The 26,573-nt window shown below is 48.2% G+C and overlaps 10 protein-coding genes across 11 annotated transcripts; 4 read left to right on the forward strand and 6 right to left on the reverse strand.

Moving 5' to 3' along the window:
* Window positions 1-152: 152 nt before the first annotated feature.
* On the forward strand, window positions 153-3,288 carry ONS95_009343 (uncharacterized protein; the record flags this gene model as incomplete). Its single annotated transcript, XM_058502931.1, has 6 exons — window positions 153-369; window positions 430-742; window positions 790-1,354; window positions 1,401-2,404; window positions 2,455-2,811; window positions 2,973-3,288. The coding sequence occupies 4 exons, from the start codon at window positions 153-155 to the stop codon at window positions 2,145-2,147; spliced, it is 1,842 nt and encodes a 613-aa protein (XP_058361862.1). The 3' UTR covers window positions 2,148-2,404; window positions 2,455-2,811; window positions 2,973-3,288.
* A 146-nt stretch (window positions 3,289-3,434) lies between these two features.
* On the forward strand, window positions 3,435-5,431 carry ONS95_009344 (uncharacterized protein; the record flags this gene model as incomplete). Its single annotated transcript, XM_058502932.1, has 7 exons — window positions 3,435-3,608; window positions 3,675-3,745; window positions 3,837-3,967; window positions 4,021-4,086; window positions 4,132-4,509; window positions 4,570-4,910; window positions 4,967-5,431. The coding sequence occupies 7 exons, from the start codon at window positions 3,435-3,437 to the stop codon at window positions 5,429-5,431; spliced, it is 1,626 nt and encodes a 541-aa protein (XP_058361863.1).
* A 218-nt stretch (window positions 5,432-5,649) lies between these two features.
* On the reverse strand, window positions 5,650-7,911 carry ONS95_009345 (uncharacterized protein). Its single transcript, XM_058502933.1, has 3 exons — window positions 7,504-7,911; window positions 6,606-7,450; window positions 5,650-6,555 (listed from the first exon to the last, which is right to left on the reverse strand). Exons 1-3 carry the CDS (start codon window positions 7,760-7,762, stop codon window positions 5,842-5,844), a joined length of 1,818 nt encoding a protein of 605 aa, XP_058361864.1. The 5' UTR covers window positions 7,763-7,911; the 3' UTR covers window positions 5,650-5,841.
* Window positions 7,912-8,213: 302 nt separating this feature from the next.
* ONS95_009346 (uncharacterized protein) lies at window positions 8,214-11,733 on the reverse strand. 2 transcript variants are annotated; one of them, XM_058502934.1, is made up of 8 exons: window positions 11,610-11,733; window positions 11,478-11,488; window positions 11,114-11,324; window positions 10,782-11,066; window positions 10,378-10,736; window positions 9,827-10,331; window positions 9,653-9,782; window positions 8,214-9,354 (listed from the first exon to the last, which is right to left on the reverse strand). In XM_058502934.1, exons 1-8 carry the CDS (start codon window positions 11,655-11,657, stop codon window positions 8,624-8,626), a joined length of 2,280 nt encoding a protein of 759 aa, XP_058361865.1. In that variant the 5' UTR covers window positions 11,658-11,733; the 3' UTR covers window positions 8,214-8,623. The 2 variants fall into 2 exon arrangements, with proteins under 2 accessions (XP_058361865.1, XP_058361866.1); XM_058502935.1 differs by having other exon boundaries at window positions 9,336-9,782.
* Window positions 11,734-11,979: 246 nt separating this feature from the next.
* On the reverse strand, window positions 11,980-12,411 carry ONS95_009347 (uncharacterized protein; the record flags this gene model as incomplete). Its single annotated transcript, XM_058502936.1, has 1 exon — window positions 11,980-12,411. One exon carries the CDS (start codon window positions 12,409-12,411, stop codon window positions 11,980-11,982), a length of 432 nt encoding a protein of 143 aa, XP_058361867.1.
* Window positions 12,412-13,349: 938 nt separating this feature from the next.
* On the forward strand, window positions 13,350-14,390 carry ONS95_009348 (uncharacterized protein; the record flags this gene model as incomplete). The annotated part of the gene is made up of 1 exon (XM_058502937.1): window positions 13,350-14,390. One exon carries the CDS (start codon window positions 13,350-13,352, stop codon window positions 14,388-14,390), a length of 1,041 nt encoding a protein of 346 aa, XP_058361868.1.
* Window positions 14,391-14,876: 486 nt separating this feature from the next.
* Window positions 14,877-15,444, reverse strand: ONS95_009349 (uncharacterized protein; the record flags this gene model as incomplete). The annotated part of the gene is made up of 3 exons (XM_058502938.1): window positions 14,877-14,992; window positions 15,052-15,229; window positions 15,340-15,444. The coding sequence occupies 3 exons, from the start codon at window positions 15,442-15,444 to the stop codon at window positions 14,877-14,879; spliced, it is 399 nt and encodes a 132-aa protein (XP_058361869.1).
* Window positions 15,445-16,029: 585 nt separating this feature from the next.
* On the forward strand, window positions 16,030-22,072 carry ONS95_009350 (uncharacterized protein). Its single transcript, XM_058502939.1, has 4 exons — window positions 16,030-16,207; window positions 16,259-16,320; window positions 16,368-16,884; window positions 16,946-22,072. Exons 2-4 carry the CDS (start codon window positions 16,303-16,305, stop codon window positions 17,290-17,292), a joined length of 882 nt encoding a protein of 293 aa, XP_058361870.1. The 5' UTR covers window positions 16,030-16,207; window positions 16,259-16,302; the 3' UTR covers window positions 17,293-22,072.
* Window positions 19,277-22,051, reverse strand: ONS95_009351 (uncharacterized protein; the record flags this gene model as incomplete). Its single annotated transcript, XM_058502940.1, has 1 exon — window positions 19,277-22,051. One exon carries the CDS (start codon window positions 22,049-22,051, stop codon window positions 19,277-19,279), a length of 2,775 nt encoding a protein of 924 aa, XP_058361871.1.
* Window positions 22,073-22,227: 155 nt separating the features above from the next.
* On the reverse strand, window positions 22,228-25,714 carry KNS1 (dual specificity protein kinase kns1). The gene is made up of 4 exons (XM_058502941.1): window positions 24,496-25,714; window positions 24,366-24,447; window positions 23,968-24,315; window positions 22,228-23,917 (listed from the first exon to the last, which is right to left on the reverse strand). The coding sequence occupies exons 1-4, from the start codon at window positions 25,339-25,341 to the stop codon at window positions 23,451-23,453; spliced, it is 1,743 nt and encodes a 580-aa protein (XP_058361872.1). The 5' UTR covers window positions 25,342-25,714; the 3' UTR covers window positions 22,228-23,450.
* Between the last annotated feature and the right edge of the window lie 859 nt (window positions 25,715-26,573).

Here is a 26,573-nt window from a genome sequence, read left to right on the forward strand (position 1 = left end):
CCACGCGTTTTGGTGGCTCTTTCCGCTGAGTTCTTGACAGCGTGACTATCTTCGAAATGCAAGAAGTTCAAGTTCACCATATGCTCTGCGATCCGACTTGTACCTTATGACAACAAATCTGAATATCACTCGGCTAAACGCTTGCCATCGATATGGCTACGCCCACAGATCTCCAAATTCTCAGCGAAAAAACACTCCACCATGCAGCGGACCCTGGCCTCATTACCTACTGCCCGTCGATGGACTTGCTTGCACTTGTGACCACAGATCAACAGGTTTTCATCTACCGTTTGAATGGACAACGAGTCTATGGCGCCGTACAGAAGACTGATAAGCTGAAGGTTGAGAGCATTCGATGGAAGCCAAATGGTATGCCGCCTTTGACAGCATACCCTTCGCTGCGAATGAAGCTGACCCATCTTTGTGCAGGACAACTGCTCGCTATCGCATGGAGCGATGGATCTGTTCGACTCGTCAGCGCTGAGAGCTCTAAGATCGTGCTTCAATTCTCAGCAGGGGACCAGGTGGGAGGCATCACGTGCATGGGCTGGGCGACGAATACGATACACAGATCCAGCTTATCGAGCTCAAAGAAGAACGTAGAGTCTTGGGCGTCTTTCCTGGCTGCAGATGGAGATTTTTTCGACGAGAAGGCGCCCTTGGATCTGCCACAGGATCTCTCGTTGATTGATATCGAAATCAGCCTTCCGAAACTGAGCGTCTTGGCAGCTGCTGGGAATTCGTAAGTTGCGAAAATACCTCAAATTTCTTTTCTTAACAATACTTCAGGGAAGATGTCTTCTCTTCAAGGTCATCTCTCGATGCTCTCTTTCGTCCATTCGATCCTAAGGACAACTCTTCTGTCAACGTTATGGTTGTCGGCACCAAGGAGGGAAATATACATCTCAGTATCTATGACTCGTTTGAGATTGGGTCTTTCTTATCACCAGTAACGATTGATGGAGCTCCATGCCATCTTATTCGTCATGCATCCTACCAAGACTTCTCTACTCATGCTTTACTTATGGGACTACCAGAGTCGGGCAAATCACTGTACTTTGTTCCCATGGACCTTCGCTTCATCTCCGCATCAAGCGAATACCTTTCTCTACTTGCATCGCGGTCCACGGCTCTCAACAATCTCTTGAGGTACATCCACCAAGTCCAGGTTCTGATGATCAGTGAGTGGAAGTCAACTCAGGAATTACCGAGTAGATTTCTCCGGAACATCAACGAAACCCTTGCAGAGAAGGAAGACAATCGAGATATCGTTCAGGCCCTGTATCACTCTGTGGCTACCGGCCACACATTTCCATCCGTACGAGAATGGCTGGTTGATGAGCTTTCCGAAAGGGTATGACTCGCAACACTACCTTCCTTGACTCGACTAATGCCAACAGGGTCACAAGCGTTGGGATAAGGCTGTTACGACAGGATTGGAAAACTTGCGACGTCTTGTTCACGAAAATATGCTACCAGCACTGGAGAGATGCTCTATCATCCTCAGTCGATTCCTTGGTATCGTGAAGTTTCAAGGCTCAAGCAGCTCTATGGGCTTCACAAGTCAACAGATCAATCTGATCATGGACACTGTCGCTTGCATGCATCTTGTATCGTCCAAGATACTGATTCAAGTTGTAGATGAGCTCGAACTATTTACGTCATTCTCGACGTGGCTTCGTCATGAGATTGACAGACTTGCTTCAGATTCATCTTTGCCAAATGAAGATGTTGACAAGGAGTCCTCGATTGATCATAGCAAGGTACTGCTGTACATCCAGTCTATCATGACTTCCAGCCCTCTGGCCATATACCTCAACGACCCTTCATCATCTGACGATAACGAAACCTGGACCCATTCCAAATATGGTGTGCCCATGTTTGACCTCTTAGACAAGGAGATTCAAAAGCAGGAGCGTGGCTTGTCATACATAAAACCACTCCCTCGCGTTGACCTCCTTTGCGCATTTTTTCAACAACAAGCACATTCTATTTTTGGTAAGATTGCAGAGGCCGAGAAAAGAAATGTATTATTTGGGAAGCCTCAGAACGTGGGGATCGTCGAGGTTGATGGGCCGGTAGATATGCGGATGAGTGCAAAAGTGAGTAGCTTGACTTCCTGGCTGTCCCTTCTAATTACTGATTAGGGCCAAAATGTCTCCCAAACACATATAGCGTCCGTCCCCAAAGGCTCACCTAGTGCTGGTGAGTTGTTCAATACAGGCAATCACTGTTCACACTAACGCGAACTAAGTGCATGTTGTTCGGATTACGTTGTCCATCGAGAACGGCATAAGTTCTCAGCACAGCATAGTTTCCTCTACAATTCAGCTTGGTACTGGCCAAGTTCGAGACGTCAAGTTTTTGGACGACAGCAGCCTTCTCGTGCTGTGGGAACTGGACGGTATGCTGCAGCATTTATGGCCTTAGCGTTTTGTTAGCTGACTAGGACAGGGACTGTGAGCCTCTTGAGCATCTGCTATACCTCGACAGAGAAAGCATATTCGTTGACCTATACTCCACATGGAGGGGCAACAACTCCCATATCTGTCAACAATGAAGATGTTTTGAAAATGTTCCCAGGTTACAAGTTGCCTGGGGATGGTTCATTTAACCCTCACAAAATGGAGATTCGGGGAATGTCTGCCAGCAGGGGTAAGGAAGACTTGCGGAGATTGTTCCTGCTTGGAAAGAATAGGACGCAATACAAGATTGTCAAGCTTGCGGCCAAGGATTCTTTGGTGGAGCGACAGGATGAGGATTCTTCGATGACCTGAAGACAAATGTCTGGCACCCGTCAGTGCAAATTCAGTATGTTCCAATTTTCACTCATTACCAGAAGCTCTCCGAGCTTCTAGATAGACGCGTCGTATCGGTGATTCCGCCCTCGGTGAACTTCAACGTTCATTTAGAGATCCATTTTAGGCGAATTCTTCCTACTGGCAGGGGTCTGCGACTAACTTTTATGGTAGGAGGGTTGACCAATAAATACTCGATTGGCATCGGACGCTCGCCTCGGGTGGGACAAGATCCAGCGGCATCGTGCATCCTGGCTCCTGGCTGCTGGCGACCTGCATGCGGGCGGCGGCGCGGGCGGGGCTGGATAGCGGAGTGCATTTAGAGGGTAGAGCCTATGGCAGGCAGTATTTCCACGGCGGATCGTGCCACTCTGTACGCTAAAGCTGTAGGTCAAGCCTAGCAGAGTTCCGGCCTAGGTCTACTACAGGGTTCCGTCAAGAGATAAGACTGCGGCGAATCCCAGGACAATTATTTGTGATTCCCTTTTCCAGTCAATTTTCTACACGCAAACTCCTGCGACAAATTGATACTGTTTTTCCATTCCATGAATTATTCTCGTCCTTTTGTTAAGCCTTCTCTCACACTCGTTACCCAGCCCATGCAATCACCACCTCGTGATACGCAGCAACGACATCATGGCCGCCCAAGGAGCCTCGGGTGACATGAAGAGCCCTTATGATTCTTCCTCCAGGGAGTCGGCTCGGAATCCAGAGGCTGCTTTGATGGCATCTGAAGCATATTCAATTGGCCATGGCGATAAGGCGGATTTTCAAGATATGCTGCGTCTGGGGAAAAAGCAGGAGTTCAAGGTAAAGGCCAATTTTATGTCCGGTATGAGTGACATGAACGATCAAATACTAATAATTTTGGGACAGAGAAACTTCAATCTGCTGTCGACTCTGGGCTTTATCTCGATTTATATGGCAACTTGGGAGTTTGTGCTGGTGTACGTCATGGTTCTTCCTATCTTCCTAGCCTGGCGAAAGTTTTCCGGCCGGAATCACTCAAAGTGAGAAAAATAAATTAACTACTTGCAGTTCTCTGAGTGCAGGTTTCTCGAATGGAGGATTTGGTGGTCTTTTCTGGGTGTTCATTGGCACTGTTACGTGCTACAGCACAATTGTTGCATCTCTCGCTGAGATGACGAGTATGGCGCCAACAAGTGGGGGTGAGTTACCGGACACCAAAATGGCACACGAGAACGAATCCTAATTGGTACAGGACAATATCATTGGGTTTCGGAATTTGCGCCTGCTGGTCAACAGAAGTTCCTCAGTTATGCTGCAGGTTGGTTTACTCACATATCTCAATGACATTGGCTGATTTCAATAGGATGGATGAGTACACTTGGATGGCTGGCCAGTGTATCCAGCAGTGTGTTTGTGATGACAAGTCTTATCGAGGCGATCATTGATGTCTCTAATCCTGACTACCTTTTCAAAGCCTGGCAATATACACTGATCATGTTAGCCTTTCTCATCATCACCATCTTCTTTAATACCTGGGGAGCGAGAACTCTGCCGAAGCTTGAAGTCCTTTCGCTGTTTGGACATCTTGGAGGGTTTTTGGTCGTGATGATCCCGCTACTTGTCATGGCACCGAAGAACTCAGCGAAAGAGGTGTTTACCGAGGTCGTGAACAATAGTGGATGGAAAAACACTGGGACATCGTGCTTAATCGCACAAGTTACTGTGATGTATTGCAATCTTGGTAAGTTTGCCCTGACCATAAATTCTTGGCTTTGAAGTTGTGTACTAATATTCTACAAAGGATCCGATAGTGCTGTCCACATCTCCGAAGAGGTCGAGAACGCATCTATCAACGTCCCTCGAGCTATGTGGTGGAGTTACATCCTCAACTTAACAATGGGAATTACCATGCTTATTGTCATGCTCTTCTGTATTGGGCCCTTGGACGGCGTTCTAGAAGCACAATCGCCATATCTCGCGCTCTTCAAGAATACAGGATCCGATGCAACTGCCACCGCTCTGCTCGTCATTCTCTTCCTGCTCATCTCGCTGGGTAACATTACTGCGCTAGCCACTACTTCGAGAGAGATGTGGGCATTCTCTCGTGATAAGGGTTTCCCGTTCTCGCGCTGGATTTCGAAGGTAGACAAACACTTTACCCTTTATCCCTCTGAGTCGTTGACTAACACTTCAAACAGATGAACCACAAACGCCAAGTCCCTGATAACTCCGTCTACCTGACGTCCATCATCGCCGGTATCCTTTGCCTCATCAACCTCGGTTCCACATTTGCCTTTAACATCATCGTCTCTCTGACTCTCCTCGCCCTCCTCTCCACTTACATGATCTCCATCGGCTGCGTCCTCCGCAAACGCTTACTCGGTGAACCTCTCCCACCGGCCCGCTGGTCCCTCGGTCGATTCGGTATCCCTATCAACATGTTCGCATTCTTCTATTGTGGATTTGTTATGGTATTTGCGTGCTTCCCAGCGGAGTTGCCGGTGGATACGTCTTCGGCAAACTGGGCGCCGGCTGTGTGGGCGGGTGTGCTGGTATTGAGTGTGGTTATCTATGTTGTGCATGGTAGGAAACACTACACTTCCCCTGTAGTATTTGTGGAGGGCAGGAGGGCGGAGGGCACGGAATTGCAGGGTGTGAGTTAAGTTTATAGAGGAGCAGAGATTTGGAAGTAATGGCTATTGAAAGGTAGAAAAGCTGTAGATGAGAAGGTATGAACTCAAGAAATCATCTGTTGCTTGACATTTAAAGAGTTTCTGTTTGTTGAGGGTAAGGCTCGTGTGAGGATTTTCGGTCCAACAGTTGTAACGAATGCCTTGCATTTGGTTCTAGAGGATTGTGGTGCCATTTCCACATTGTAAGTTGCATGTTTCTGCATTTTTCTGGTACATATACAGCTGAATCTAGGTATCTAGTTGAACCTCTAGTCTTGCATACTACTCTAACAGTCATCTGCCAGCTCTCTCGCTCCATACCGCACAAGATTGAGAGATTCTTGTAGAGCACTCGTTCCTTTCTTGTTTCTCTGCGACGAATCTACGTCGACCCCGCCTCCTCAACCCACCCCCCAGATCCCCAATGGATCAGCCCCAACACTCCTCCCCTCCTTCCTCTCTTTCTGCAGCCTCCTCACCCTTTTAACAAGTGTCCCAATTCCCAGCGGCCCAATAATCGTACAGAGTACAATCGCCCACGTCACAACTAGATAGATCTCTGAGCTTTGAGAGCTAGGCTCACCAGATGGAGAAAACAGCCCAGTTGTCTCTGCCAGGGAGGCGATCAAGAAGCCAATCTCGCCACGAGCTGTCATGGCTGTGCCAAGCATGGCTGCTGGGTAGAGGGAAAGGGGTTTGTTGATTTTGGGTGCCGCTTGCGAAGGGGAAGAGTGGGGTGTAGTGGATGTGGGTGTGGGTGTGGATGCATGAGGAGACTGGTCAGTTGTTTGTGTCGGCGGCACTCTGTCGTCTTGCTTTTTGCTTGCAGCCTTCTGACTGAGTTCCATCCCCTCTTGTCCTGCTGCTGCATCCCCCCTCGACTTTCCTTTCGAGCTCTCCTTCGAAGTTGTGATTCCCATACACGAAGCTGGAAATCTAAGAATCGAACGCAAAGCCTTTGGGATGTACGGTGTTGGTCTCGAGATGTCAAGGCGGACGAGCCACACGCCTGTTACGAGCTTGGCAAGGAGCATGAGGATAGTGTAAACGATACCTCGCCAAACGACTGAGCCTTTGAACATGTCTGTAATGGGTATGGCGAAGCCGATTGATGCCTACCTTTGTCAGCTGGGATTGCGGTGATGGGATGAAGTGAGTGGCTTACGAAAAAGAATGGCTTTAGGATTCGTTGAAGAGCGATTTTGTAGTATGCGTGAAATACTGCAGCCCCAGTTGATGCAACTGAATCATGTGCTAGGATTGAAGGTGCGACTTCAGCTCCTTCAGAACTCCTGACCACCTGATCTTGTGCCTGGGTAGCGCTTGATACCATTGCAGTTGATGAGATTTTCTGTTGTGGGCCTGATAGCGTAGGACTTTTCACCTCAGTCTCAATATGTGGTACCTCACTATCCCACCAACTGACAGAAGCTCCAGCAAGGTACGCAGCAAACAGATTCGAAGTACCTGCATACGTAGCACCAGTAACAAGTCCAATAAGAATAAGCGTGTGAATAAGGAACGCGGTATATGTCCCTTTACACATTCTGTCCAGGGCACCTGCCGGACTGGATTTCCGCATTTCATTGAGGAGACAAGTCAACGGTAATGCAACAAATCGGCATACCAGAGGGACAGCCAAAGCGAGGCCAACACTAACAGCCAACGGCCTCGCAACTGTGACCGCATTAAACGAGTCCCTCGATTCTCCCAGATTAGATATGACCTGTACCATCACCAGTCCAACAACATCATCCATCATCGCAGCACTGCTCAGCACGGTTCCCAGTCTCGTGCTCGACAATCCACTCGTACTGAGGATCGTGAACGTAGTGCCTAGACTGGTGGAGCAGAGCGCTGCTCCAGCCGCGAAGGCCTGAAGAGGTGCTGCGTTGGAGAGGGATTGCAATACGAACGATAAGGCCATGGGGAAGCTGATTCCGGTTATTGCCACAGCGGTGGAGAGGAAGAGGTTCGCTTTGAGGGAGCGGAAATTCGTGTCGAGTCCTCCTATTTCGAGGATTAGCATTTATACGAAGCAAGAAAAGGCTATTATTACATACCTTCATAAACAAGTAATATCAAGCCCAGATACCCCAACTGCACAATAACATGCTCCGTTTCTACTGAGAGCCATTTTGCGCCAGGTGTTCCCCACGCTACACCAACGAAGACTTGACCTAGTAGACCACAGAAGATCAAATGATCGAAGACTGTGTTGATGAGATTTAGTACGAGAAGTAGCGAGGTGTGGATGAGGATTGTAACGATCCCTGGCTCGTGATATGGTAGGAATGAGGTGGGAGTTGGATTAGTCGACATGATGTCAAACACCTTTCAAGCAGGATATTCCATAGGCTATCATGGGTGCATCATCAAGGCTTCATCTTAGTAAAAGAGATCCGGATGGACATCCCAGAGAAAATTGATAGGCAGACTATTGTTGACAATTCGGTTGGAGGTCAGAAGAGAAGTTCTCAGACGAACGTCTCAAATGACATCATTCTTCGCTAAGAGTGCAGGTGTGCCCCAATTCTACAAGTGATTGAGTGAAAATTTAGCGATTGGATGCCCTGGAGACTGGTAAGCAAAGGCTAAGTTTCCAGGATGTGAAGCGCTGTGGGCGCTGATAGCACTGGGAGGGGATGGTCAGAAGATAGCAGAACTTAGAACACCTCAAGAATGGATGGCGTTCACAGCGTGAACCAATTAAAGTCAGTACTGGAAACTCATGAATACACTCTCAAAAACCACAAGGGCGCGAAGACCAGCTAACAGAACAGCGATATATGGTACCTATTTATTTGAGAACAAACCAGTAAGCATAACCCCTTCTTTCTCCATGACCACCTTACTTCCTTACATGCCATTCTATTTCCATTCCGTTCTCGGATAGCATCCGTCCTAGATTTCTGCATAGCATACACTCCATCCAAATTCTACTGGAATACTTGTATTAATCCACACAAACACAAGATGATACACGCCGGGGCCTTTCCCACAAAGTCACACCAGCCCATGCCAAAGCCCACGCTGTGGATCCCGCCCAAGACATACCGTACCACCCGCCCACCAAGTAATCCAGCCCAGAGTATACAATACACAGCGTCTGACCTATTGTACCACCGGTACTACCAACGTCGGGTTTCTCGCCTTACGTTCCACAGCAATGTTCAGTACAAATCAGTACCTCCTCCCATCCACAAAACTCCCCCGGTTCCCATTCGCGATCCCATTCTCCCTCCCCACAAATCTGCCCGATTCCCTCGGAGGTCTGTCGTCAAGCTCTTCCGTAACGACAATCTCCTCATAAGCCCTCTCTCTATCTCGCTCTCTTTCTCTGTCGGGTATTCTACTCGGTGCCCTGCTTGGAGCTCTACTCGGAGCACGACTTGGAGCACGACTAGGCGCTCTACTCTCCCTTCTCTTCTCAACGAGAATCTCTTCCTCCCTATCCCGATCTCTATACCTTCCCTTCTCCTTCTCTCTCAACCTCTCTCTAACCTCCCTCTCATCCACATCCACCAGACTGTCTTCACTACTAACACTAGGACTGTACGCCACGGAAACCGGTCTCCTAACAACCTTCTCGCCACCTCCCCTGACATTGCTTCTCTCTCTATCAAGAAGCACACTCGCCGGTCTCACCCTCATGCCCGCTTTCTCACCGACAAGCCTATAGTTTTCCAGATCCTCGCTTCCAGCGATTGTGATCGGTCGGTCCTTCCTCCCCCGCCGCCTCTCGGTTCCGGTTCCGGTGCCGCTCCTGCTACTTCGAGTCTGGCTGCTGCGGATTGGAGGTGCGGATTTGTCCTCCACGAGATCGCCTTCTATGTCGTATTGACCGTGGTCATAGTCGTCTTCTGGACGGCTGCGGCGTTTTCGTCGTCGAAAACGCTTGTAGAATTTACGGCCTGGTGGATTTGTTTATGTTAGCTAGTGGCCAAGTTGTGTGCGGATTATACTCTAGATTAGTTATAGGGAGAATCTGAATTCGGTTCTTAATGAAAAAGAAATAGACAGCTACAGCTATGCGAGCAAGCCACGTCTACGAGCCAGATATTCTTCTCCTTACACAGCAATATTGAAGTACCGAGTAGGGCTGGGGAGAAACCACACATAGACCAATCAACAGTTACACCTCTTGCTTAGGGGGTTTGACTATAACCAAGGTGGGATCGTCTCCAGTAACCAGATTCAACATTTCCTTACCTTTGTTCAGCAAGAGCAGCTTACGCTCGTACGGGCCAAGAGTTTCCTCTACCATATATCGCTCGACTGGTGCGTCTTCCTCTGGGCCAATGTATTCCCACACCCAACGGAGCTCTCTCGGACCAGGACCCTATCAGAAGTTAGATTGTTCCAAATCTAGTCCAGATATCCTACCTCTGGGCCAGGGGCTCCGGGGCCCCAAGATGCGTTGTAAGGGATGGGGTCATGGACTTTGAGGGGAATTTGACGAAGTCTCCAGTACTTATTCAGTGCTTGAGGATCATAAAGTCCTTTATCGTCGAGACCTAGTCCATCGAGCTCAAGCCGAACACGGACACAGCTATGAATACGCTCATTTGTGTCTCGCATGGGAACGTCCGTGAGGAGGCCAGTGTCGGGGTTTGCTCGCATGTTGAGTCCCGGCGTTCGCCATGCTGTTCCGCTCAGATGCCAGAAACTCGTCTTTGAGTCCCAAATCTTGCCGAGACCCCAGGGACGAACAGGCTTATGCTTCTCATAGATTGGGTCTACTGCCCATTGTGGAGTGCGGGAGATCATATTTGAGAGCTTGGCTTGTTGTTTTGGAGGGTTCTCGTAGTAACGAACATTCTGGATGAATACTTTGTCGATGTACTCGTCTTGGAACGCTATTCCAATCGATGCGAGCTGGTCCATCATCCTGCATACTGTTAGCGACGGCGTATGTTAAAGACTGGAATAATTACCAGGCAAGAGTAATATTCGCAATCTCCTGGTCATCGTAACCCCCACCAACATTAGAATGGGCTCCAGGAAACCAGACTTGTCGCAAGTCAACTGTCGTTTGCCGCGAATCTGCTCTCTCCCAAACAGCTGCCTTGAATGGCGATCGACGCTCATCAAGAGCCAGAGCTTGAAAAGCATGTCTGATGTTGCCTGAGAGATTGGTGTCGAAGAATTTGTACTCAATCGTCGAATGAGGAAGTCCAAGTTTGGCAAACAGTGAAATGTTTGGAATACCGAGAGAACCGACAGTATCCCAGACTGCGACTGCATGAACCATAATTCTGTTGCCATTGGGATCGCGGACTCTGGTGAAGCCGTCCTAGATGATTAGCTGTGGAACAAGGTGTCAGGAATGAACACTTACTCGCTCGAGTCTTTCCTTGTACTCGTGAACAGCGTTGGGTCCAGATGGCTTATTCGAGAATGGAATATCTGGGAATATGTCCCGATATCTCTCGTTCTTGAAGTTCTGCTGGTCTTTAAAGATGGGGTAAAAATCGTTCATTCCGGTACGGGTCAGCAGTCCGATATCTCTGATCATACTAGCCACGCTGCGGACAGTGAAAGCTCCTCGACTGAAACCAATGAGAACAATTTCATCGCCTGGGGTGTAATTGGCAGCGATGAAACTGTACACTTCACGAATGTTCTTCGTCCGAGTCAGCACGATGCAGCGAGTCATAGCTGTATACTCACCTCAGAAATTCCTATTCCAAGTAGACCTCCCGTGAGCATGTCCACCTTACTAGAACCTGTGCCAACTCCGGAGTGGTAGTAGATGATTTGAGGAATGCCATCGAGTCCCGTTCTTCTGAGAGCTCGACTGATTCTCGTGACATTCGAAGGAACTTGGAGAACACCAGTTGGCTGGTATGGGATCAATGTTGGTTTCTTGAATCCGTCATCACTGGATAAGTCAGTAAAGTTACTAGGCGGCAGCCTTGATACGATGATCGAGGCTGGATCTCGATCCAATATTATAATAAGAATTCTTGACGGAATGAAAAGAGATCCGCGCTTTGATGCAGCGATGATTGGTAATTCTCAATCATTTACGTACCTGTCCATCCACTATTAAAAATAGTTAGCCAACCTGCCATAATTTGGGAATGGATATGAGGAAAAGGCAATGGTTTCGAGAGATACCATTAACTCTCGAGAGCAGGGGGGCTACGAAGTCTGATACACTTACGGTACCGTCGCAGCAAATCACCAGACGCTTGATTGTGTTCGTTGCCATAACTATGATAGGGGCGATGTGATCCGAACGATTGAGGAAAGTTTAATGAATGAATGAAAGGGAATATTAAAAATTGTTCGACTCGACGTGTAAGGCTTGATGCGTATAAGCTACAGCCTGACGAGATGAAGGTTCAAGAGACGTGGTCAAGGTTTTTGGTCAGCTGCAGGAGTGTCTGTTGTCGATCAATTTCTGGCAGGAAGCCTCGTTTTACGGAAGGTGCGGCCATGCTCTTCTGTTCATTTCCTCGTAAAACAATACTTGGTAGATGATGAGGTGGTCGCCGGGCGTTACCATGACTTTTCAGTTGTGTAAGGTCGCCTCAGCTCGAAAATTCGTAGAAATGGTAACCCCAACCGAGCGAGATTGGGATTGTCTGACCACGCCGAGCGGACGACGACGACGACGACGACGACGAGATAAAGACACCCGAATCAAACACTGGCAGGATGAGACTTCCAAGAAACGACAGTTTGCTACAAGACAAGACTACAGAAATTGAACAGAGCAAGAGGCTGAGGCTGAGAAGAAAAATATCGGGTAGGGTGGATGTGTCTAATCTTACTGCAGCCTTATGGGGGAGGTTGGGGTGTCTTAAATGCTGGGCAGCAATGATTGGGCACACATCGACAACCCATCCCAGCCTTACAATAATGGACACGAAACCAGCACGACCCATTTTGCTGCTCCGTCTTGTCTTCCATTTGTTTTTCGAGTTGCCTTTTGATCTTCCCTGGTTGCTGTACTGTATCATGCGATGGAACTGGAGACTCTTTTTGGGGAAAGTGTAGCCATTATGCACTGCCAATAATGCAAATATGACAGCCGCAGTGCTACTTGAAGTCTGGTACTGCAGAATCAAAGAAATGGAGAAAAGGAAGCAGAAAATCGACCGTTTGCAGGGTTGAGGTCGTCAATGTCTCCAGGTCATCCCCAGAACACAAATCTTGAGTCGTCCGATATCTTGGTGAAAAGAGTCAAAACTCCATAGCTGATCTCGATCCGCCTACGCCTTCTTGATGCTTGATGGAGCTCCGTCAATAACTACTTGGTTACTGCTTGGAGATTGTGAAAAGTACAGGAGAATAGAACATTGACAGAATGGAAATCCTTGCATACCATTCAACCCCCCCTCCCATATCAAAACGATGGTCTAGAAGTGAACGTGGAAACGAAACAATACAGAAGAAAACGAGAAAGAGAAGAGCAGGACATCGCCCTCTTTAACTTATAGAGTTTGTTTACAATTTACACCAAGCAAGTTAAGTTTCTGTTCCAAGGTTTTGCTTCCATTCCTCGCTACAAGGGAGTTCCGGGTACAGTAAAAGTGGACCGTGCCTCGGAGCTTGAGCTTGAGCTTGAGCTTGAGCTTGATGAACCTCATTCAGCGAGACATCGCAAGCTCCTGTCAACAACTCCTCGATTCCATTCCAATACAGCGGCTCTCGACCATCCTCCACTCCAAATTCTCCCACTGAGCACATGAACATGAATCATGCAGCCCAGACACCCTCTCACCCAATATATCTCAGTGATGTCTTATCTCCAGGTCACCCGACAGAAGCTGATAGGATAGCATGCAAAGGAAGCGTGGGGTAACTCCAACTTGACGCGCATCTTCGTCCTACTCTCCCCCCCCATAAAGGCTTCTCGCCCAAACAAATCTAATGTGGCGAACGCAAGTATTTCACTATGTCTGTTGGGCAAAGCTCAGTTGTACAATCCATCAATAGCTTCTTTCTGCGATCCGGATTGACAGCCCAAGACCAACTCGATTGCTACACCTTTGTCCAGAAGCTCTATCCGAACAAATCTATTTCACCAGCAACATGCCAGGGCTACTGCTCACTGACAGTCTTCGTTGGCGACGATACAGTTATACAGTTCCGTCCCTCGAATTACCGACTGGATCTGCGAATCACTTCGGCCGCGCGAGATGTTTATGGTAGATTCGCTCCTAAGACGGAATATATTGCTACACTTCCAGCGTCGGACTTGTTGGTCTACCGAATGGAAAAGATTGGGGGCATACCATTCAAGGATCTGCTATATAGAGGTGCCATCTCTGGGAGATCAATGTCCGTCAGGGTAAGGCTGTGCAGAGACTTTGCTGTCTTTCTCTCGAAATCATGGCACCGAAGCTCGACCGAGCATCTGCCTCTGGGAACCGTGGGCAGAAGCATACGTGCACGCCTCATATCTCTTACCGAGGACTTGCCAGTTCGATTCCGGGCCAGTGCGCGGCACGTACTGGTAGGCCTACATCGCATCGAGGCATTACCGTGGGTATTGACCCATGGCGACATTGTGGCTGCAAATATCATGGTAGATCCTTCATTTGGGGTATTGACTGGTCTTGTGGACTGGGCTGAGGCTGAAAACCTTCCATTTGGAATCTGTTTGTATGGAGTTGAAGAGATTTTGGGAGAAATCACACCGACTGGGTTCCAGTACCGACCTGACGCTGAGTATCTTAGAGCTATTTTCTGGGCCGAGTTGAAGAGATCAATCCCTGCTTTGGGAGTAAGTCACATCTTTGAAGCCGTGAAGCTTGCCAGAGATCTCGGAGTTCTGCTTTGGCATGGCATTGCCTTCGATGATGGTGCAATTGACCGAGTGGTACAAGAAGGCCGCGATGTTGACGAGATCCACAAGCTGGAAGCATTTCTCACGCTGGGCGATTGCTCAAGGCTGGAAGAGTCAAAGCTCGAGGGAGGTTGCCCGAAGTTGTGACTCTTTATTGCTCCGTATATTTGTCTAACTCCGCCTCTGGTCCAATCTGGGAAACATGTAACAACCTAGCATACACTGCAGACTCACGCACCACAACTCCAAGCATATCGTTAAGTCTACCATTGAACATATAGCAGTATTCTATACATCTTCTTATTGCGCAGCTGGATCTCATATTTCTCGAAGATGGTGATGATCTATTAGAATTAGAGGGTCTTATCCCTGTTCTTCAAGTATAAATTCATTGTGGTGGAAGGTCTACCTCAATTGGTATGCTAAAAGGGTCACACTCAGCGCGGCAATATGAATAGTCAATGCCTGCTGGTTGCGCACCATGCGTCTCGAAGACTTATTGTAAGAAGAGTAGTGGAATATCTGGAAGCGTTGCTGATCTTGCAAGCAATTACAGAATCACAGCTTTTGCCCGTGACTGCATCTCAAATCTTAAATCTGCAATCCTCAATCCTCAGATTTCAATTTTTCAATCTAGCTGGTCCCAGAGCACGCAACAAAGTTGTTCCCACTCGCACCAGTGTGCGTAATAGTCCCGGCTTGCTTGCATGCCGGCACGTTGATGATGACGCGGTCTGGACCAGGCGAGCCTTGAGAAGTGTCAACGTTATTTCATTCTTTACCTCTTTTATAAAGAAAAACTTCTTACCACCCGAGTACAGAGCACCGCTTGAGAGGATTGGAAATTCCTGATAAGGTCCAGCGACTCCTCCGAAGTTGAAACCTTCGTAGTTGTTGTAAGTGTGAGGATAGCCACCGGGTGCGGAGCCGGCCTTGTAGTAAGAGCAGGCTTTCTGGGAAGCTGCGTTGACGGCCGCTGCTGAGTACTAGAAGCTCAATTAGTATCAATCATTGAAGCGTAGGAAGGTTTAAGAGCCAGAAATTTCAATCCTTCCGAACACCTCGATTGGGATGCTTAAAGCCAAAAAGAACTCACGTAAACAGAACCACAAGTCGCTGCTGCTCGCTCTTCGAGAACTGGAATGGCAGTCGACGTGACAAAGAGGAGCGCAAGAGGCAGAAGAGCCTTAAGTTCAAACATGATGAGCGAGCTTGTAAGATTATGGCAAGTATTTGAGTGAACAATCCGAAGACTGAAAGAATACTATCGCGACACTTTCGTTATTCCATCAGGTACAACTGGAGGCGACTACTTCATATACTATGAGGACGAAGCCCCTGGGACTTTCGGCCTTTGCACTTTGATGATTTCCAAGAAGCATTAAAGGCGTCCCTCTACGTTTTGGGCTGATCGTCCGTCTGCACACGGCAAGCCATCTCAAGTCTCTCGACTACTAAATATCAACAAACCTCAGGAACCTATCCCGTCGTCCCACAATCCGAATCCAAGAAAGTATCCGAACTTCCCTTCGTGGCTAGTTTTCCTCCTCATCTACCAATCAACTTCCCGAGAACAACACCATCAACAACGTGGGGCAATGAGGGGCACCAGAGGGATTGAAATTAAGCTTCAGCATCACTGACCACCCCCACGATAAGATAATCGCCCCCCTCGAAGCGGCAGGTGTTGCATATCTTGGCATTGGCGTGCGAGTGCCGTTGGTGGAGAGATGCAGTTGAAGAGAGACGACTGCATGCATAGCAAATGCCCTTCACCACGTACCAGGATCGGCTCGGTGCGCTAAGCTGATGAGGAAGCTCGAGAGCTTTAAGGAGCGATGATCTTCGGTTTGTGAATTGCACGTTTCCACGGTACTGCAAATACTCCGGTATTTGCTGTCATATTTCGGCAGTTTCCTATCCTTGAACCTCACAAAGTGTCGGGTATCGCCTTTGTCTCTTAGGTACTTGCAACGACACTTGCAGAAGTGTGACAGACGGTAACGAAAGCTCAGATACCAAAGGATTCATAGTATAAGAAATTTGGAGTCACTAGGTAATGAACCTGGTTTCAACAGTCTGTCACTCTGAGTCTGGCTTCCTCCACATCTAACGACTCGAAAGGTTCGACGATCTTGCCCAAGACTTCTTAAAGTCAACTTTAACGGGAGTACTACCACGCCAAAACCACTACAGCAAATCAGAGCAGGCTTTACACTTCACTCTATCGGCAACTGCCTACTCTTTCGACCAACTCTACCACAGTCTCAATCAATCACGACTACCCCCATCATGGCTTCGACACAATCCTCAAGCCTCACTTCAGCACTCAGCTCCAACTCCAACCCCACATCCACGGCCGTCACCTTCACAGATCCAATCACACACGCCATCTTATCCGGCGCCTCATCAGAAATACTAGAAGAGAAACTCTCCACATCCTGGCGGACAATCATAGAAGTCGCCTCCAAAACAGAACACCAATCTCAAGAACCACTAATTGAAGTTCTCAAAGCCGTACAGCAGCAACAATTCAGTAATGAGGAGCGATCCAAAACTATCACGATATGGGGATCACAGGTGAAGCTATGGGAAGACATGCCCTTATTAGGAGCGAGTTTGCGGTCAGCGTGGAATCGAGGTATTGCAACTCCACCCTCAGAAGAGCACAATTTTCCTACGAGTAATGCTAACACTTCCAGCTCCCAACTCAGGCAGCAAAGACGACTTCTCAACAACAGAGTGGACCAATCTCAACGCGTTCGTGGCACGACTTACTGCGCTCTCGCTGTCCCTCTCAATCCCAGCTTTTGATTTCTCGCTGTATGCTATCTGGACGATGCGCTCTGCCTTTGAAACGGGCGAAGCAAACATTGCTGCTGTGGAAGCCGCGAAGCTGTGGTTTCTGTATGCTGGAGACGCGATTGAGCAATTGAGTCGTGATGGAAAATCTTTCGAAGGGCCGATTGCGAAGGCTGGGGAGAAGTATGCGGATCGAGAGTGGACGGGTTTTAGTGAGGAGAGGTTGACGGTTTGGAAGGCAGGATGATTCTGTGTTTGGAGATTGGGCTATGCTATATGCTGGACTACGGTCTTGCCTCGTGAGCTACACTTCATAAACACTGTATACTTCCTTTTTAGACTGGTGGATATAGATGATCATATCATCATGCTCTTCGGGCACAAGTTTTACACTCTATTATTGGACCTTCAGCTCCACAGGGAGACGTAAGTGACGCAGCCAGGGTGTTTCAAGGCAACAGAGTCTAAGCGAGAGATCAACAAAGAGCGCATACGGTTCCACAACATACCCAACCATCCAGGTCTTTGTCTCATTTTTGACGAAATTATACTCGGGCGATAGGGTATTCTTGACTTTGCCGCTCTGACATCTTTATTGCTTTCTTCCCTTGTGACTTTGTCAGATTGTCCAGCGATCTTGTTGAATCTCAAGCTATTCATCGTTTCTATCACCGATCCTTGATAGCTTTCTAATTTAGAATATACGTAGCTTAAAAAGTAGAAATTAAACATGTTCGTTCTCCTCATAAACAGCTGTTTCAAATGTTCAATGAAGACAGAATATCAAGGTACTATTCTCATACAAAACGATATGCGCCACCGGTTTCAGCCTGCATATCGTTCAAAGGTAGTATGTAAATTTATACACACCCCTGACTTTGTTGAGTCTTTACAATTTCAGAGTCTTAAAAGGTTGTCCACCGCACCTGTTCCTTCTCCCACAACAGTAGAACACTACACTCTCCAACATCTCCACGCACCACATCTAATGACAACAATGACAACGCGCTGCACCCAGCTTGATACCTTCTACCACTCATGCGGTCACCAAATCGTTCAGATCATCCATGTCCGCCACTGTCTTGAATCGCACCCGACATTCTTCCCAGACCCCAATGGTAGCGTGACAGCCATCTCATGCCCAAATGTTGGGGAACCTCGCTACAGCTACATCTACTCCACCTGTCAGAACTGCCCGATTCGTTTCGTTCGCAGTCCATTACAGCGAACCGAGCAGCTGAACATTCTGAGAAACGCCTTCTGCGCGCGGATGCACGAGCAGGAAGCTCGTGATACTTCAAGGGAAGCGAAGGGACCGATTGCGAGGACGACGAATAAACAGGAGCAAAGAAAGAGGGTGGATCGTAATGAGGCTTGGTTGCATGAACAGAAGCGCCGACGGCGGATTTCAGAGGCGACTAGAACCCCTCTCAGGGATCAATCTCTGGCGTACAGTCCTGACACATCTAGTAGCCTGCTCCTCGCTCCTGTTGAAGGAGATGGTGAGGACTGTAGTGTCTGTACGGAGAGTATGAAGGTAGGTCAGGATGTTCGATAACTACCATGTAAGCATCACTTTCATATGCGATGTATAACGCCGTGGTTCAATCGGGAGAAGAAGACTTGCCCTTTGTGCAGACACAGATACAACTTGGTATTTATGCCTCGGTTGAACAGGACTCCTGATGATGCTCCTACACATATGCCATTCGTTGGTTCCTATGGCATGGTCTAGACGCATTTTTCGATTCTAGAGAACCGTTTGGAGAAGGCCATGCAAGAGGGTCGTGGATACAGTAGGTCCATCATCCCTGCCTGGTCCTCAACCCCTCTCCCAGGATTGTCTTTGAAACATCACAAGAGATGAATAAGTCAGAAGTATAGTAACTCTCAGCAAACCTTAATACTTTAAATCAAACCCTAAACTTCCAAAGGAGATTCAAACATGATTACCACAAACGTAAAATGAACATATGCTGTTGATATTTCAATAACAAAATCAATGATGCGAAGTCGCAATGATTATGATGATAACGTTCATCGATTTCTCTCGCGCAAAATTTGAGTCAACTCAATATTCGAGAGATTTTGGTGGTATAATCCAACCGTGTATACACAATTCAAGAACGCCTTCCATATGCAATGAAGTTGTGAGACCTTGCCTCTTTTTAATTCCCCAATAGACGCCAGCCATAACAAACAATAAGACCAGATTAGATTCTGCACTGCATCTATTCAGTTTTGTCCTCATAGAGCTTTACCAGCGCCGGCTTGAACGCCTCGAATTTCGCAAAGTCTTCGATCTTGCAACGCATGTAATCAAACGCAACGATAGCGACTTGGTCCTTGCCCTCAGTCTTCATTACTGGGATCTTCTGATATCTTTGTGAGAAGTGCGTTAGGAGAATCCGTCTGGCGTTCATTCTCTCTCCGACACCCAAGGCTTCTGAAGTAGTGGAGTGCTTCTTGGCGATAGCATCGGATCTGAGCTCGTCGTCAAACGTAGCTTCATGGATGAGTAGAGTAGCGTCCCGGCCAATTTCCACAAAGCGCTCTGAAGGCCTGCAGTCTCCAGAATAGGCTACTTTGAAGCCATTGGGGAAGTTGAATGCAACAGCTAACGCACCGTGACAATGCTCAACCCCACAGGCTTGGATTGAAGTAAGACCAACTCTTTGGGTTTGCTCATCAGAAAACTTGTGATAGTAGCCACCATTCTTTTTCTCCATGACGATCGGTTGAACTCTGTCGTAACCAAAGTCTTCGACTTCAGAGTACTCTTTGAGGAAATTGGTCATTCCATCATGAGATGCCACGACCAAAGAGTTGTTCTTCGTCTGGTCGTTTGTTGCGGTTTCCAAAGCCCATTCCTTAATGATTCTGACTGTACCAAGGTGATGATCTGCATGCAAGTGGCTGATCCAAATGGCCTTCAACTCGCGCAAAATTTCTGGTGTTTCGTCACCAAAGACTCGGCTCAGCTGTCCGAATGTGTTCTCACCACAGTCAAACAGGTAGCTACCATAGCCAGGAACACGGAGTAAAGTAGCAGAGACGTTTCTATACTTAGATGGTAGAGCTGATCCTGTACCGAGAGTAACGACCTCTGCATCTTTGCAAGGAATATCCTCCTGAGTTTCTTCCAGACGGGCTAAGAATGCCGCGTCGGTCACCTCCTTGCGAGCCATCTGAGCAAATTCTCTGACGTCGGCAGATTCTTCCTTAATAACAGTAGCAGTATCGAGATACTGAACAACGGATGTATCTTGGATATCTACCTTCGGCTCTATTTGTATGGTTTGGCCCAACCTCGCCTTGACGTAGGGGAGATTCTCAACTGGCGCCAGAGGAGGATCGTTGCAGAATTTTGGAATTGGGAAACGCTCAGCATCAACAAGATGAAGACGGATGGCAGCTGCAGCTGGGGACTCCAAGGCAAGATAGTTTGCGCAGGCATCTTTTGAAGACACGATGTGCTTCAGCTTGCTATGCTCTCGCATAAATGCTTGAAGTCTCGAATCCTGAACCACGCCAGGTCCCAGGATCCATATTACTGCGCCAATACCCGGCATGACATGTCCTGAGGCCCACTCCGGACGACTAATCAATGGCCCAACGAATGAACTATCCGGTAATTCAATGACAGCAAATCCACCGCCTTCTGTACTCTTTGCCATGACCATATCCGGTGTTACAACATTGCCGGCGGCTGTAGTGACATTTTCGCCTCGTGTCAACTTGCTGAAGTCCGATCCTGGAGTGACACCGAGCTCCTTGGCCACCTTCGGGTTGAACTTCCCTCGTTGTGGATGGTTCTTAATGAAGTAGCAAACGGATGTTGCTGATGGTGTTGTTGGTGGAAGTGTCTCAATCAGTGCTCCTGGCCAAGGATTGCGTACAAGTACGTCAATGTTCGGCACACTAGGGTCTTCATCTATCGTCGGACCATGGTATTTTTGGATTTCGCCTTTGTCATTTCTGAAAAAGATGGCAGCAGGTCTTTGAACCTCAGAGAGCTTCTTTTTGACCAGAGCATCCAGACGCCATTCTGATTGGAACATGGCAGAGACGACAGATTGCCTCATCTGGTCATATCGATCCTCTCGCTCCTCTGGCGTTTCTTGCTTGCCATCCAGTGAGGTGGAAACTTCCTCTTCAGAGAACTCCTCATGGCTTCGTTTCCGCGGCCGCGTGATATTCTTCTCGGACTCAAGGACCACAGCCCACAACTTGATCTGATCGTCCTTGAATGTTGGCTCAATGAGGTTTATTGCATCCGACTTTGCTCGGAATTCATTTGTGTACAACGGCATGCCCTTTCGGAAGACAAATCGCCTCGCGGTTGCAAGCAAATGTGTAAGATTTTTGCCGCCATGGATATTCAGGAACTGCTTATCGACATGTTCAGGCCGCTCCAAGCCCTTTTTTAACCTGGTCTGCTCAGCGACTTTTTTCTTCTCTTCCCAGGAAACAGTTGCAATATCCGCCAGTGTCAGGATCATTCCCAGTATGCCTCCAGTATTCGCCCATCCGATCGTACCAGTCAGGAAGATGTCTGCGACCTTTGACAAGCCCAGTTTCCGTTGTATCGCCGCACGCTGTGTTCCTTCTGCCACATCTCCAATCAGATATCTTTTACTGTCGAAATGTAGAAGCAGCGTCGTTCCAGGTGTGTCTGCCGTCGGTGTGCTCAGAAACTGCACCCAAGACTTCATCTTGTTGAAGTCACCCCGACCCTTCTTGATGTACGGCTTCCAGATCCTGGTGAACCTGCTGGCACCGTTCTCCTTCTTCTCGTCAAAGAGTAAGTAGTAGTCTGAATCTTCGTATTGCTTGTATGCCCCCAGTTCCGGCCCTGGAAACACTCGATCGAGACTGGGAAGTTTTCGAGGCGTCCAATGACGTTTGGCGCTTCTGGATCCAAGGATCTGGTGTGCGAATGATCGAAGTCCGTTATATGACGATGGGGAGAAGGACCTCTTTGCAGGCAAGAGTCTGGTAATCATGGAGAGGAAGAGCACTGTCCATGACTCTACGACTCGATTTCGCGTACCTGCAGTTCAAAATTATGCCAGCGCCTTGCAGCGCCAAGGCTTACGCGAATATGCAGCCTCGTGGTGCTTCCAACCAATCAAATGGCATAAATACTATATAAAAACGTATTCATCCATCTTTCTGCAGGTTCACACAACACTAGATATGTAATTAAGAATATGCTACTGAATGAGTAGATGTGGTAGGAGAGAAAGTTATCAAGAGGTTGCTACAGTGCTGAGCTTAGGTTCGCCAGAATCAACATTGTGAGAAGCTCTACAGAACACATGACTGAAAAATGAGTCGTTCCTTACGTTTAGATACATGGCATCTTACAACTCACAAGCAACTGCCTCATGGTAGAATTACAGCATCAATCTTTCAGTTCTGGTCGAGAGAAGACAAGCTGCTAAGGATATCAGAATTCAGCCACGAGCTATCTTGCCAGTTGTGGAGATGCACCCACGGCCAATTGAAGTCTGAGATGATAAACGATGGAAGGTCATGACGTTGGTGTTTGTCTCCATTTATCCTCCAAGAGCTCATCTACTACCTAGAGTAGAGCTAGTAAAACAAGCTGGACCCTCGGGGGATAAACAGTATCAACAAAGTCCCACCACTCTAACAATCAAATACAAGATCTTCTCATATGCACTCGGCTTGGGCAATTGTAAAAATCAGGCTTCTGTGAATTTTCTACATCGGACCTGAGAACAAACTCAGGAATTTTGTCCACATCGTGGAAGAAGCACAACGCCTAGAAGTGATTCCAGAAGCGAAATGTTGTGACAGAACACCATCCCTAATCGGAACAAATTATCACTCCACCATGCGTGCCTTGAACCAACAGGGTGAACCATCCAAGTGCGTAAAAATGAACTTGCTCCATCCCCCCATACCCAGACGCCGTCATTCATGCATTATGTTAACTTCTTATCCTCCTAACGGTAGCCATTACTGCGTGGAGGTGCAGGTGCTTGTTGACTAGCCGCAGCGAGTGCAGCTTGTCTATTGGCCCGGATTTTCGCGGCTTCTGTGCCATCATCCGGTGTTGCTGCTTCCTTAAACCACGGGTGTTGAAGAGCTTGCTTAGCGGTGATACGTTCTGCTGGGTCGTATACAAAGATCTTCTCGAGAAGGTCTAGGAAGTTCCTGCAGAACTTGTTGCTATCCGGGATGATTTCCTACATCATGTCAGCAATGGCGGTCTGATACAGCCCTGTTTTGAGACACTTACATTGAGATGCTTCATAGCCTTCACGAATCGTCTTGAAGCTCTGGTGGTCTCGGGTTGCGGATAGTCAAGCTTTAACCGCTTGAAGAACCTTTACAATGGTTAATATGATGCTGCAGTTTGGATTCAGAGACTTCTTACTTCGCAGCTGGATTTTCTCCGTTTCTCTTCGCCATCGCATTGACGGATTGAATGAGATGGTTGTCCAACTTCTTATTACACACACTCTCCATCATGGCTAGGTGCTCCAGGTTGTCATGTGTCTGGAAAAGAGCGTCCCCAGTAAAGAACTCAACCAATATGCAGCCGATGCTCCAAATGTCGCAGGGAAAGGACCATCCAAGGCCAAGGATAATCTCAGGCGCCCGATAGTGGCGCGTTGACACGACCGAAGAGTGGTACTCGTCCTGAAAGGTAGCAGAGCCAAAGTCAATGAGTCTAATCTCGGTGTCGAGAAGAACTTTCCTCTGTGCAGCTTGGCGATTTACTGTTGTCGAGGAAGATGGAATTTTGCGGCTATAGGTGAAAGCCTGGTATGCGCTATCGCAGAGAAGGATGTTTTCCGGCTTCAAATCGGTGTGTATTAAGTTGAGATCATGTAAGACTGGATTAGGAGTTAGCATCAAGTATGGCAAGCTCTGGCTGGTGACTTACAGGCAACGCTGGTGAAGAGCTGCCTGGCAAAACTCTGAATCTGACTGTTCGGAAATGGAACAAACGAGTTGCCCTTCAAGAAATCAAACACACTCTGGCCAAGTAAGTCCATGACAATGCAGATATGCCCTCGGTAATCGAAACAATCTCTGAGATGTATGCATCGATTTCGGTTCTCCTTGTCGTTCGCCTTCAGTGTCGCAAGGACTCGAAGCTCGATTCTCGAGGCATCTCTGTACTTCTGCACAGAGCGGATGATCTTGATTGCAACAGACCTCTTGGTTTGTCGATCCCTGGCCTGGACTACTTTGCCAAAGGTTCCCTGTCCAAGCAACTTTGAGACTTGGTCTACAGCTGATTAGCATCGAGTTTCCAAGGAAGGGGTTCCAATCACGCACATCTTTCTGTGAGATCTGACTCTGGAACGACTATATAATGGCCATCATCATCATCCACCTTGGTGTTTTTGGTATATGAGTTCTGTGTGCTGTCAGTTATATCCTTCTAAAGTCGTGGACGGTCACTCACATCAGAAACCTGCTTGACCTGAACATCAGGAGCTTTTATCGGTGGCTTGGGAGGAGGCTTGTAGTTTGAAAATGCATCTCCGTTGACCTCCAACTCCTTTCTCTTGGCCTCATTGGTTGTCTGCAGTCGGGTTGTCTGTCTCTTCCTCTTCGTGCCAGCCTGCGCAGCTACTTCGTAACCATTTTGGCCATTTGATGAGTGCGACCCCAACGATGTCGCTGCAGTGGTGTGAATGGCAGAAGTTGTTCTGTCGGTAGAGGCAGATCCTGTTGAATCTTTGTATTCAGGGCTTACATTGTTCGAATATGAGGGCTCGAGATGATAGACAGGGTCATATGGGGGTCCGACGTCATCGCATCTCCTCTTCTTCGCGGCGTGTCTGCTATTCCCGGCGATGGTAGTGCGACCTGCCTGGGCATTTGACAGAACAGAAGCAGAGGGGTCTGGGGTTGGAGAATCATCTATGACAATAACTTCTTTGGGAAGACCATTCTCATAGAATTTTTTCCAGTCGGGATTCCGAGGCTCTCTTGATCTTTGTCTCTTCTTGGGATTTTGTTTAGCGACGGCGGATGACGTGGCAGGCATTTCTGCGGGATTTATTTCGAGTCTCGAAGGTTGTGTTGTGTTTTGACTTATTCGTGAGGGGTCGGGTACACCGACGATGTTCGATGATGTGCCGCCGTTACTCGAAGGGGTCGGAAAGGTGTATGACGCTCCCAACCGGCTGCCGCCGTTCAAGAGTGTATTGTTGTTCGCTCGATAGCCGTTGGTGGATTGGTAATTCTGATGGTGGGAATATCCGTAGTTGTGAAGGTGAGGAGGCAGAGTCGAAGGCGTCGACATTGCACGGTGGTGAGAAATGTATCGTTTTGAACCCGGAAAGGTTCAGTTGACCGAGAATCGGACGACTCGTCTCAACGTCGCTGGCAGAGCTTCGATTCGAGAGTCAAGTCGAGGTCATTGAATCTGCAGATTCGCATACCCTGAGTGGATGACGATATTTGGTGAATTGCGCGGTTGACGTGTAGTCTGGCACTGGTAGTCGGACGACGGGCGCGTGGGCGGAAGGCGCTGAAAGGGAGATTCCAGGTCAGACCAGGGGCATATCGGCCGAGATTTGAGGCCGAGAGAGATGTTGGATGGTCTTGCATACAATACAGCACGAGTGACACCTGGATAAGCAGTGGTGTTGCCGTCCTGGAAGAATCATACCAAGTGGGATCTTTTCAGGAAGTTGCAAGTTGGGGCATCTCGCCATCAGAAGCGAGGCTAGTGCGCGTGTTGATGGACTCCGCTCGCTCAGAGCGCAGCGCAGTGCAGTGCAGTGCACCTCAGTGTACTGTAGTGCGGCGCACCGAGTGCTGGAACAGCCAGGCCAGCACGGGGCTCACGCATCGCCGCCGCAGGATTGAACTGCGTACCTTACTCCACCTTAATAGGCCGAAATCCTCCTCAATAAGGTAGCAAGATACTTTTCGATCTATACACTGCTAACATGCCATATCACGCATCCATGACCTCCACTCCAAGGGCAGGTGTCAGAGTCAACTCGTTTTGCTGTGTTATCTCCGGCGTAATGGGACAGTGCCGTTTTATCGCTCTGGGCAACCAGGCTCATTACGCAGCATTTCCCCTCACTTATTCATAATCCAATGCAGTGCACTGCACACAGTACAGAAATCCAATCCAATCCAATCTGTTCAAGCAGGCAGGGGTGACATGTTACCCAACAGCGAGATAACTGTACATACAGTACTGCGTCGCCTTTGTGATTTCCTTTCCATGGCAACCTCCAGGCACCGTACGGCACCGCAAACACTGCACGCCGATGCCCACCCTCCACAACACCGTAAACCTTACTGGCTCGAATTGATATCAAGCGTAAATCTTGTCCTGTTCTCCGCCCTAGACGTAAGCTCAGCTGGACAAATGGGCAGTTGGAAGAGCCGAATTCCCCGCCTTGCAGCATTGCTCTGGGTCTGGGTCTGGGTCTGGTTGATTCGATTCGATTCATTCAGTGATTGGTATTTGCCGGCCAAAGACCCTGATCATTCTGTTCATAACTCTCAGGCAGT

The sequence above is a fragment of the Cadophora gregata genome (assembly GCF_030347475.1).
Source record: "Cadophora gregata isolate MNR1 chromosome Unknown scaffold_3, whole genome shotgun sequence".
NCBI classification, from domain to species: Eukaryota; Fungi; Ascomycota; class Leotiomycetes; order Helotiales; family Ploettnerulaceae; genus Cadophora; species Cadophora gregata.

Bases quoted from the DNA above. Each gene is read 5' to 3' on its own strand.
- ONS95_009345 (XM_058502933.1), bottom strand. From the start codon at position 7,762: ATGTCGACTAATCCAACTCCCACCTCATTCCTACCATATCACGAGCCA. The intron at 7,451-7,503 runs GTATGTAATAAT...TCCTCGAAATAG, and splicing joins GATATTACTTGTTTATGAAG to GAGGACTCGACACGAATTTC. The intron at 6,556-6,605 runs GTAAGCCACTCA...TGACAAAGGTAG, and splicing joins TCCTAAAGCCATTCTTTTTC to GCATCAATCGGCTTCGCCAT.
- ONS95_009346 (XM_058502934.1), bottom strand. From the start codon at position 11,657: ATGGCAACGAACACAATCAAGCGTCTGGTGATTTGCTGCGACGGTACC. The intron at 11,067-11,113 runs GTGAGTATACAG...ACTCGGACGAAG, and splicing joins TTGGAATAGGAATTTCTGAG to AACATTCGTGAAGTGTACAG. The intron at 9,783-9,826 runs GTAGGATATCTG...AACTTCTGATAG, and splicing joins CCGGAGCCCCTGGCCCAGAG to GGTCCTGGTCCGAGAGAGCT.
- ONS95_009350 (XM_058502939.1), top strand. The intron at 16,885-16,945 runs GTATTGCAACTC...TAACACTTCCAG, and splicing joins GCGGTCAGCGTGGAATCGAG to CTCCCAACTCAGGCAGCAAA.
- KNS1 (XM_058502941.1), bottom strand. From the start codon at position 25,341: ATGTCGACGCCTTCGACTCTGCCTCCTCACCTTCACAACTACGGATAT. The intron at 24,316-24,365 runs GTGCGTGATTGG...AATCAGCTGTAG, and splicing joins GTCAGATCTCACAGAAAGAT to ACCAAGTCTCAAAGTTGCTT. The intron at 23,918-23,967 runs GTAAGTCACCAG...CTCCTAATCCAG, and splicing joins GCTCTTCACCAGCGTTGCCT to TCTTACATGATCTCAACTTA.